Here is an 11,735-nt window from a genome sequence, read left to right as displayed (position 1 = left end):
TCTTATCCAATAATTGTATGGTATATTCCATTACTAACATAATCTTTCTAGTTTTCAAACTTCAAGGTAAACACAAATTAAAATATCTTAAACCGCACGTATACCAAAGCGTTATCTCGCGCGAGGTCTCGCCAAAAAGTCAGCTGTGACCTTTCACTCCGGGTAAACGCCCGGATTTGTCCGCTCATGAAAGGCAGGGAACGAATGTCGGTTGCGGGGAGGCGGTAGCGTGGACCGGCGCGCATCTCGGCACTCGGCATTTCGGTCGGTCGCCCGAAAGGGGGATTTCATCCCCCGGACGGCGACAGGAAGCCGAGCGCGGCCGAGGTCGCGCGGAGAGGATCGAAGCGGTCCTTTCGCGTGCGCGCGCGCACGCTCGCCGCCGCGGTCGCGGGTGGCGGCGGTGCGGGGGAGGGGGTGGCCGATTGTCAGTCGCACGCCGGTCGTTGAATGGAGCGGGTGTGGAGACGCGTACAAGGCGCCGGGCGTCGCGGTGCCGCCGCGGTCCGTTGCGGCTGTCCCGTACAACCGTGTCAGCTGCACGTGGACCAACGCGCGAAGCGCGGCGGCGGCGGCCGTAAATCCCGCGGCGGCGGACCCCAGACCATCGTCTGCGGTTGCCAGGTACAACCGTGTCCTGTGCACCCGGTGCTCATCAGGATCCGTCGTACGCGACCAACCGCCGCTTCCGCCGCCGCGGCCGCGGCCACGGCCGTCACCAGCTGCGACTGTCCGCCGGATTCGCAACCCTGTCCGCATGTACAGCGAGGATCGGCCGCGCGAAGAATCAGAAGGTAAATAGAAAATTTCACGGCGTAATAATATCAAATATATTAGGCAGTGCATCCTGTGGGTGAACGCGGCATGTTTATTGTTGTTGTTGTTGTTGTTGTGGTAGGTTGTAGATTGGGGTAGGTAGGTAGATGTGAAACTGCTGTTCCGAATATCTCATTGCATAGAGTGAAAGAAATAATGTGAAACGCTTTATCCGATCGATAACACTTGTTGACCATTTACCTTCCGGTCATGAATCATAGGAAAAATTGTTGCGACATCGTGGAATAAGTTTTGCAAGATTGTTATTGCTAAAGTCTTTCGACATTTTCAGCTCTTTCGTTCGATCGATAAGAGAGAGAGTAGGAATAACAAGCAACAGTCCGTTACGTCCATTCGGATATACTGTTATACAGAGTATTACAAGCTTGTAGTTGTTGTCCTTCGTTATCGGATTCTTTGATTTAATTTTATTGGCAATCTTGTTTTATAACCGTTCAAGCATCGTTCAATTTGATGGTGATAGTTCATGGGCGATTATATAAAGCTTGACTGAGCATGTTCTAGAAGATCAAGTTGAAGGGGTGGAAGGTATAGTAAAGATCATGAGCCAACATATTGTTAATACTTGCGCTGATCGTAAGCAGGTTTTAGGTGAATGCGTATAGCTAGCGTAGTAATCTATTAGACCTTCGCTGGTGCCTAAGGGTGATGCAATTGCTTATTCTTGAAATAAATGAAGTGATTACATTGTCTGGATTAACATAAGGGAATTTTCGTGACGATGAGATATGAAATGCTATCTTTAAAAGCGTTTTCATGTCGACATAATAGGGCAAATTGTAGCGTCTAGCCGGAAAACTTACGAATATTAATTTCCATGCATCTTCAAAAAAGATGTTGAGATATTGATTTATAAAATACCACGTGCTACGGTGAAATATGGTCGTACATTTATTTTAATTTCTAGCTCACGCGATCACAAATATCATAAATCGCTTACAGCTTATTATTACATTATAAAATAAATCTTACTTTTCACATATGATTATATATTTTGTTTTAAATTATCATATAAAACAGTATATTTTTTAATGAATGCAACAATTTATACATACATTTGAACATATCAGTGTACATGTAGATAAATAAATGAATAATTAAAACGTTGATAAGCTTTAATATATATAATATATATATATAAATATGTATATATATATTTATACGTATACATTAATAGAGAAACATACAACATGTAAGAAATTCAAGAAATTACAAATATAACATCATTGAAGCGGAAAATTACTAAATTATTGAATCAATTTATAATGAAATCAATTTATCACTCACGATGCAATTATCTACGTGCGGCTAAATTTAATCGCGATACAGTTGCTCGCAATCATCTCGCGGTTCTCGTTTTCGGTCTGACCTGATTCTTTCTTTCTATCTTACTTTCTTGCAGCCCCTCCAACCGAATTCTACCATTCCGCGATATCATTGTGTGATAATACGCTAAATGAAGTTTCCAATAGTCGATAGAAATTCTCTCGGTTTAACTTACGGCTTTCAGATATCTCGGGCAAAATATGTCGCAATCGTTATATGAAAATCGATGTTTCCAGTAATATCTAGCACTTGCATAATTGTTACAGATATACTTATAAATCTCGAGAAAAATCAATACAACAGTTTCAAAAACAGACATTTACTATCCACCTAATTTCAAATAAGAGAAATCTTTTTTTAGTATTTCAAGGAATTAATTTTGAATTAAAAAATAAAAAAATGCTTTTTTTCTTTACTAACAGTTTGTCAAAAACTGGACACAATTCACCATTCAAATGCTTCTAGCATTTTGGCCCATTTTATTCGGGCAATAATTTGGACATTGAATGATATATCAAACGAAAGCTTATTTATATATAGGTTGTTTCTGTCAAAACAGCATTTGGGACCAGTTATTGAGATATTCGGGTTGCAATTTCTGGCTAACGGTGAGTCACACTCTCCAATTTTGTTATTAAAAATAATAATGACAAATCAGTCCCAAATTTTGTGCAGAATTAATCAGCTATTTATAGGGTGTCATTATAGGAAGTTACTAAACTGATCAGCTGACATTGTTAAATGCACATAGAAAGCAAGAAAAGTAATATATCTTTTATTTAAAAGGATACTTGTTAGTTTTATTTTTATTTACCATACATATGAAATAAAGACAATCGGAGATATATTTTTATCATTTAATAAATATTTATGAAAATTCAAAATATCGACAATCTTACAAATTTTTGAACAGTCTAAAACAATAATAGAATTGGTCAGAGTTGTGAAAAAAATAAAAGGCTTCTCAAAAGAAAAATTAAACGCAAATTTTTTATAGTTTCCGAAAGAAACTGGATTTCTGTTTCAATTTTGATGGTGCACACTTTAAGCATATATTGTTAAGATTGTCGTTTTGGCATTTTCATAAATGTTTATTAAATAATAAAAATACATACCTTCGATTATCTTTAATAGACTGTCCATATAAATATAATAAAACTGCCAAATGTCTTCTATTGGAAGATATTTTATTTTTCCTGCTCCTATGTATTTTCCTCCCCCTATGTACACTTAAAAATGACAGCTAATTAATTTCCGTAGGAACACCCTATATAAGCTTTAATTTAAGCCATGGTTGTTATTACCTAAATTAATACCCGAGAGATGGGTTACTTAAATAAGAGGGGTAAAAGTAACTAATTTGCCGGAGGTTCTGTGTCTTATTCAATTAACATGTACATATTTTTTATTTGCAGATCCGAATGCACCGACCGTTCCTGCCGGCATACATCCTGCGGCGCCGGCACTCGTCGCCGAGCGGTCGCGCAGTCCTCATCCTCCCCCGTCTCCTCGCAGTTGCAGTTGCAACAAGCGCAGCAGCAGCAGCAGCCGTGCGAGTGCACCGACGAGAGATTAAGCTGCTCCCACACAGGCGGCGGCGAGGTGCCATGCGAGTGCGAGTGTGGCGAGGAGGCGAAGCCGTGTCCGCATACGGCCAAAACGCGCAGCGTGCGTCGCACGTGCACGGACTGCAGTTGCACCCAGCCGTGCAGTCACAAACCGCAGTCCGAGGGCCGTATCAAGCGAGTCAAATGTCGCGTGAGACGTGCCGGCTGCGCGATGGCCCGCTGCACCGCCGAGCTCGCGATGCTGCATTTGCACTGGGAGCTCGCCGCCGAATGTGCGCCCTGTAGACCGCGTGCGCTCACGCGACGGCTCTGCAGGAGGCAGCAGAGCGACAACGAGCTCTACCGCAGCAACAGCTTCAAGTTTGAGCGTTTCGAGCGTACCAAGGACGAATGTGTCACGCCGCTTCGCAAGCAGGTGAGTCTAGCCGCTTCCGAGCTCGCTCCTAATTAGGTGCGTGCATCGCGATTTTAATCAAGCTCCAGTACTTCGCTTTTTTTTCTAATTGGATACAAGACAGCACGAGGAAATGATATTTCGGAATATATTTCCAGTTATTTATTACTTTTTCGTAAATCGCGTATCACGCGACACTTGTTAACGCGTGGATGCCATGATATATTGACATATTTTATTTTCACGAGTAAAATACTACTGACAGTATATCAGAGAATTATACGAATATATCATTAATAGAGAGTAAAATCAAATGACAAAAGGTATATTTATAAAATAGTTTTATTTATTTATTAGCAGTGAATATGTCCAATTTTTATTTGGACTTTTATCGAGTTCATTGAGATGCTTGCATTTTCAATATGTTAACGTAAATATATATATTTTGCAAAATAATACTCGCAAATTAATAAAATTTATTTTTATAATACAATATATACAATTAAAATTATAGCAGTCATAGATTTGTCTATCGTTTTTACTTATATTATTTTTTAAATGGTATGTAATTAAAAACGGAAGTAAAGATTGGTATAATGATTCATACGAGCATCATGACTATATATATAATTCTTTTTCGTGTATATGTATATATATATATATATCCTATTATCACGAGAGCATTTCGAAGTCCAGCAGTCTCTAGAGAATCGAGAAAAGGTACTCTATTTCGTGCAGGTGAATCTTTTAATAAAGGTTAATAATATTTCATAGTGTGAGAAACCATGTTTGTTATGTACGGAATAAAGATTATTTTTTCTTGATATCAAAATGTTATTTTTTTTTATTACCGTACAACAGTAAAAAGAGCATAAATAACGTTAATCAAATTTTAACTGCAAATTGCAAGTTACTGTCATTTAAACATTATTTATCGTGATATTTAATAATCAGATTAAAAGACACTAAATTCTTTTGGTTAAGTAAAACTTTTACCATGTTGGTACTAATAACACTTAACATTTTTGTATTATTAATATAAAGAAGGAAAAAGATTTTACTGGATTTGGCTTTATGCCAAACCTCGACTTTTATCGCATATGCCATGCGTCGCACGTGCTATTTCATATTAGGTGAGATACTCTCAAGAATTCTTGAAAAGAATATTTAAATAGAAAAGATGCGGAATTATATGACTCACAGTCGTGAATACGAGCGTGACGCTTTTCCGGTGTTCGTTTTTTGTAGAACGAAGCTTTTTCAGTGTATATTGTCGAGTGAAATCGTAATAAAAAATTTCATTATTGTGATATTGAGAAGTTTATAGAATAAGATAAGCTAAGAACTTATGTTTTCAAATTCGCGCCATGGTTGTAATAGCAATATTTCATATCGCTATTATATAATGCAATTACATTCATCATTCGAAGGTAATTTGAATAAAGGGTGAACTCAATGAACATTTATCGTATTGCGATTTTGTGTATCTGAAGGCGCGGAACGTAACGGTGCAAGTTTCGAGTTTATGATCTATAATTTGAGGCCCATTTAAACCTATGTGCAGCCGTTTACTCGATTGTAGACTGGAAATGCGAGATATTATATTTCTCTCCAACTTATTGTAAGCTATTTCCAGCTCAGATTGCTCTTAATCGTAAAAGTTAATTTAATAGCTGATAATTGCGGCGCTTATTTCCTTCTTTTTATCAGTCAATAATTACAAGAAAATTATGCATAATTTAAATGTTTTTTTTTTATTGAAACGTAACAGAGAAAGACTATTTTTTTATGAAACAAAAACTCGTACGTTTAGTGATATAAAAGTAAATATCAATTTTTGTCATACATTAATAGTCCTTTGCTGCTATGAATGATTTTATTTAATATAATATATATGCACACACATATTTTTATCGTAAATTTATTATTATTATTGTGTTATAGAAATTTATTTTTACCGATTAAAATTAAACATAAATAAGTTTAATTTAAAATAAGTTTTTTATTATTAAATTCTTAATAAAAGCACATTAGCGTTTTTGTTTTATAAATTAATCTTATATATCTTTATACATATATTTTACAAATTATTTCTGGTAAAATCCAATATAATATCCAATATAATATCCAATACATTAATGTCTTTGAATAATAGAAACTATGAGAACAATAACATATGCAGATATATATCAAAATATCTGGATATCTGAGTTTTCGTTGCAATCTCTAATGATCAGGTATAATCATTACATGAAATAAACTGAAGACTTTGTGGAAACGGTTCCGTGATTTTAAATTATTTTCTTTCCATGAAAATTACGCGGATATTTAATAACGGATATTTAATAACAATATGTATATAATTGTCCGATAATGATTGATTAATCAGTATAATCTTATAAATGCACAATCTTAAATTCTGTGTATTGTCATTGATTTATGTCTACTGATTATATTTATCATTTTCTGTTATAATATTTTAAATAAAATATTTGCTTATCCGTATACCGAATCAAAAGCTATGATATTTTGTTAGTAAAATAATTTGTACTTAATAAAATTGAGTTGTCGCGATGACGTTCGCGATTTATTTCAACGATGTCAAAGTCGACTTGCGGGTCCAAAGAAGACAAATAAGAGAAAGAAAAAGAGGGATGGAGGGAGGAGAGAGAGAAAGAGAGAGGGAAGGAGAGAGAAGATGGAAGAAAGAGGAGGTAGTGCGACGATGTCGAATTGATCGCGAATAGAATAGAAAAGGGCTTCGTCTTTTCGAAGCTTTTCGACGGTGGCTTCGTCGAGACTTTTAGTCGCGACATTTTTTGGGTGGGTGTTCCCTATATTAACGTTGATATTTATTATGATACATATACAATAAATCATTAAATGAAATCACAATTGCAAAGGAACATCAAGTTAAATTAGTTAAATATCTTTGCACTGCGTAAAAATTAAACATTTGATATATTCAAACAATAATACATCTCTTAGATTTTTATGTTTTTAATTAACTTCTTTAGATTTAATTAATGACATATGATTACACGTATCTTTAAATGATTTATGCAAATTTAATTTTTAAATTTTTTGTATGTTTATATTTTTTTAAACGTGATACTTATTATTGGCATACTTATATTTAAATATTATATGTCACAAAGTTATGCGCAAATGTTCATTTGGTTCTAAAGTAATTATAAAATATAACGTGATTTTAAAAGAGAACAATACTGTCTATTTGCGGTTTTAATTATACCTTTTCATGTAATAAGGTAGAAAAATTAACTCTTTAAAAAAATTAGCAAATTTATAAAATTTAATTAGCGAATTTATAAAATTTAGAAAAAACTATGGAAATTTATGTATTTCAGATGATTTCATCAGAGAGTATAGTCGGTTCTTGATCTGGTATAACAGATCTTATTATTTCTCGGTTGATTAACAGTAAATATACCATATTGAGTATTATAATTAGAGTTGAATTCAAGAATAATTGTGATTACTATACATAGTAATCCAGTTGATCTATTATGTATTTGAGGCAGAAAATGATCTAAATGATAAATTAATTCTGAAAATATAACAGTAAAATATAAAAAGGCAAGAATACAAATTTGCAGTAATTCTACTCACTCAATTAAGAATTAGTTTCTGAACAAGTGACGAAAATTACTTCCATCAGCTTTCTGCAAACGGCTTTTTTTTATAAATAAGATAAAATAAGAAAATTCTCTCTCTAAGAGAGATGCATAGTGAATTAATAATGACACTGTCTTCTGTCGGAAATAAGCAACTACTAGGCTCTTTTACTCTCCGAGTAAAATCGTTGAAAAGAGACAAAACGAAACCAGCGAGCGACGTAAGAGTCTATCATGCGCCTCTTGTGGAAGACTGGCAAAAGCAGAAATGAAATTTCATTAGCAATGTAAATACGCGTGACAGAATAGAATTTGGTACGAACAATCCGTACTCGCGCTTTTCTATCGTCAAGCAGCTGTCCTGTTATAATTATTTTTCATCTTATTCTTATTCGAAAATTTTTAATGTTTGTTATTGTGTGTAATTATTTGCGAGAAAAAAAAACTAAGTTTGGTTGTATTTTTTATATCATCTTTTCTTTCAGCGTCATTTGAACAATTTCTCTTTGTTGTAATTATTTTTTTCTCTTAGTAATTTCTGAAGATATAATCTAGCTGTTTTGACACATTGATGTTCATTATTTTCCACGTAATATTAAAATTATATAAGAAATGATAAGAATAAATTTACGGCACTATTAATGAATGACACGATTAACGAATATTTATTTAGAATTACGTAATCGATAAGCGATTATTATCATAACTGTCAATTACGGCTAAAATGTTCGCATCGATTGTTTCCGTTCTTCCAAACTGTCACCGGAAATAAGAGCAACACGTGAGCGTCGCACGGTCACGGTGTATTGATTTTATCGAGAGTTCTATCCAATCTCTTATACTAGATTCAATAGTACTATAGGGAAATCTCTTTGAATCTTTGATTCGCGATAAGCGATAAATAGCACTTGTCGTGCGATAATTTCTCTTTATGACTTTTTTACAATACAGACTAAATGTATTGATGATCTACTTGATATGAATTTAAATAATAATATATACACATTTATACATGTACTTATATACATATTTATTGCGTTGAAAATGTGTACAAATTTTAAGGGTACCTATTTTGTACAGCCCTTTGTCTTAAATCGATATCATATCTATATATACATAAAAAAAGAATCTTTTCTCGATTCCAATCGATCATTAAAGGATTACATAAACATGAAACGACGAATCATAGTTGAATAGAATTAGTTTAAACATAACTGTTAGCTTCAATCCAATCAATGTAAGAGGCGACACGTGTGTAAACAGTCGGGTAGGAAGTACTGGCGCAACCATTCGCCCAGGATACCAATCCAGTGAGTTTTCCACCGACGGTCAATGGACCACCAGAATCACCCTAGAAGAAAGTATTATTTTCAATTTACCATTGAATTGAATATTTTATCTTGTTCAATCTTGTTTTGTGTTTTCTTTTCTTGTTTTATTATAACGTATACGTGAATTATATTTTCAGAGATTGTGCTTATATAATATATTATTATTGTGAGAATATTAAATGTAGATGAATGTGTAGATATAATAGAAATTAAAATCTTCAAGAAAACTTACGTGGCAAGATCCTTTCTCCACTCGTGGATCGTATGCGCAAACCTGTGTGGGATGGACGTTGTATCCCATGGAAGTGTATTTATTGCGGCAGTAGGTTTGGTCAGCAATCACAATGTTGACTCGTTGTAGTTTCTCAGTAGTTGGTCCGCCTTGCTGCAATTTTATAGTAAAATTGATAACTGCTGTGCCATCAGTATTAGTTTGTTTTATTTTTTCGCGCATGACATAAATAATAAATAAATATATAATGTCGTAAGAATCCCGCGTCATTTTTATGTAAAAGATACAAATTGCGCACACGCGAAAAAAATATTTGTTAGAAAAGCAAAAAAAAACTCACCCAAAGTCTGCCCCATCCTGATACAACAGCAACATCGTTGGGATTGACAACGTGGTTGCTCGGTGGCAGAGGAACAAATTGGAGGGTTGCAGATTTTATAAATGGATTTCTCACCTGAAAGATGATTTTTACTTAAGCATTACTGATTAATAGAAAAAACCAAATGATTCTGAGTCTCTTGTGCAAAGAGAAAATTTGTAAATCTCGTTTACCTGTAATAAAGCAATATCGTTAAGCCAGGAATCATTGGGGTTATATTTCTCGTGTATACGGATTTGTGTGACATCATTCGTCAGTTGTGGTTGTTTCAGATTGATACTAGCAGCAACGACTTTTATACTCGTAGCCGTTTTGCTACATGTAACATGAAAATTTAATTATTGAAATATCTATCTGCAAAAATAATCTCTTTTTATGAATGTGTTATATTTTTTTTATTAGCGAAATAATATTCATGCAAATATAAGTAGAGAGGAAACACATAAGTTTTATTTATGTATTAGCGTCTTATATAACATTAACTGTTTGGATAGTGAAAGGACTTGTAATAAAATTACCCTTGGACACAGTGAGCTGCCGTGATAACATAGTATGTAGACAGGACTGAACCACCACAGAAGTGGAAAGAATCATATTTTTGTTGAAGAGAAACCTATAAAAATAATAGCATTCTATTTATGCATTCACTTGTTTTTACATATGCTTTTAATTAATAAAAAATGTTTTGTAAATGAAAGATATTTTTATAAATTAAAGCATAGATTTAAATACAAATTATATCTTTATTTTTTTTTTGCAATATGTACCTGATATGGAATTTCGCCTACTCTGGCATCTTCTCCATTAACGATCCTGGGATCAAAGTTCAATGGGTTCAAAAGTCCAGCTACAATGACAAGTTATTATTATTATTATATGTAAATTAAAAACAAAAAAATTTTTACAATTTTTTGAAAAAATTAAAATTATAATAAGTAATAATTCGTTTTTTACATACACATTTTAATTGAAAATAATTTTCAGATTTTTGTAAGTTAATAATTTTTGGAAATTATAAAATTTTATGATTCTCGCAGCTTGTAATTAATAATTGAAATTAAATTGTTTGCACAGAAATTAAGTCATTTAGTTGAGTAATACGTTACAGTAATTCTTTTGCTAAAGTATTTCTAAGGGGAATATATCAATTTGTATTCATTTAAACGAATGGTTGTCAATATTAAACAAATGATTATTAGTTTGCTTCTATAGAATCATCTCTTACCTTGAGAGAATGCCAATAGGCCGAGAAAACACAAGATCGTTAACGCCATCGTTTTGATTGTCAACCGTAGTCTGTATTGTAATCATGTCGACATCGCGAATTTATATATCTGCTTCCAATCCACTTCCGTACAAGTAGTCCAATGATTGACGACCTTTTTTTCTTGTGAAATCTAGATTAGATAGCTCGATTACGAAGTAGTATATCGGAGATGTTCCACCGAGATTGATACGGATTCGTAGCGATCAATCGTCTTTTGATAAAAACGTGAGACTGTAACATCGAGATTTTAGATCACATGAATTGTTCCCCTATTTCAGTTAGTTCCCGATTTTGTTTTATATTTTTCTTTCAGAAAAGAATCTGAGTTAATAGTAATGAATTAATCTATTTCTGTTATTATTGTGTAATTTTCAACTTGTTATAATTAAAAGTACGTAAGAAGACATACTTCTGATATAATTATTTAGATTAAATACTAAAGCTAGTATATTTGACTTAGAATATAGATTTAATTTATAATAGATAATATATATTACCATATCTTTTTAATTATGCAATTTTTTATCGTTCTATCATAACAATAATCTGTTCTGTCAACGTCGGTTTTATTGAATGACACATGAGACATTGGATTTCCCCATATCTCTTAATCTTGCCTGATGAATCTTTGACAAGTTGCGTGGAATACGATAGATAATGTCGTGATCCTTTAATTGATATGATAATAGTATTGTTTCATTTTTGCATTTTCTGTGACTTATCATTTAATGAAACATAATTAAATGATATCCATGTTAGACATTTT

General features: G+C 33.5%; 2 protein-coding genes across 2 annotated transcripts in view; one reads left to right on the top strand and one right to left on the bottom strand.

Moving 5' to 3' along the window:
* Positions 1-426: 426 nt before the first annotated feature.
* Hwt (SH2 domain-containing adapter heavyweight) overlaps positions 427-11,735 on the top strand; it is a 127,089-nt gene continuing 115,780 nt past the window's right edge. Inside the window, exons 1-2 of the mRNA XM_072891133.1 lie at positions 427-794; positions 3,579-4,146. Coding sequence (XP_072747234.1) covers positions 451-794; positions 3,579-4,146 — 912 coding nt within the window. The 5' untranslated portion in view covers positions 427-450. The remainder of the gene's footprint in view (positions 795-3,578; positions 4,147-11,735) is intronic.
* Positions 8,766-11,049, bottom strand: LOC140665361 (chymotrypsin-2-like). The gene is made up of 7 exons (XM_072891392.1): positions 10,928-11,049; positions 10,470-10,549; positions 10,221-10,315; positions 9,876-10,017; positions 9,664-9,777; positions 9,324-9,476; positions 8,766-9,111 (listed from the first exon to the last, which is right to left on the bottom strand). Exons 1-7 carry the CDS (start codon positions 10,974-10,976, stop codon positions 8,965-8,967), a joined length of 780 nt encoding a protein of 259 aa, XP_072747493.1. The 5' UTR covers positions 10,977-11,049; the 3' UTR covers positions 8,766-8,964.

Source organism: Anoplolepis gracilipes, chromosome 1 (genome assembly GCF_047496725.1).
Source record: "Anoplolepis gracilipes chromosome 1, ASM4749672v1, whole genome shotgun sequence".
In the NCBI taxonomy this organism is placed as follows: Eukaryota; Metazoa; Arthropoda; class Insecta; order Hymenoptera; family Formicidae; genus Anoplolepis; species Anoplolepis gracilipes.
Note: the sequence above shows the minus strand (reverse complement) of the source record. Positions and strands in the feature narration are given on the sequence as shown.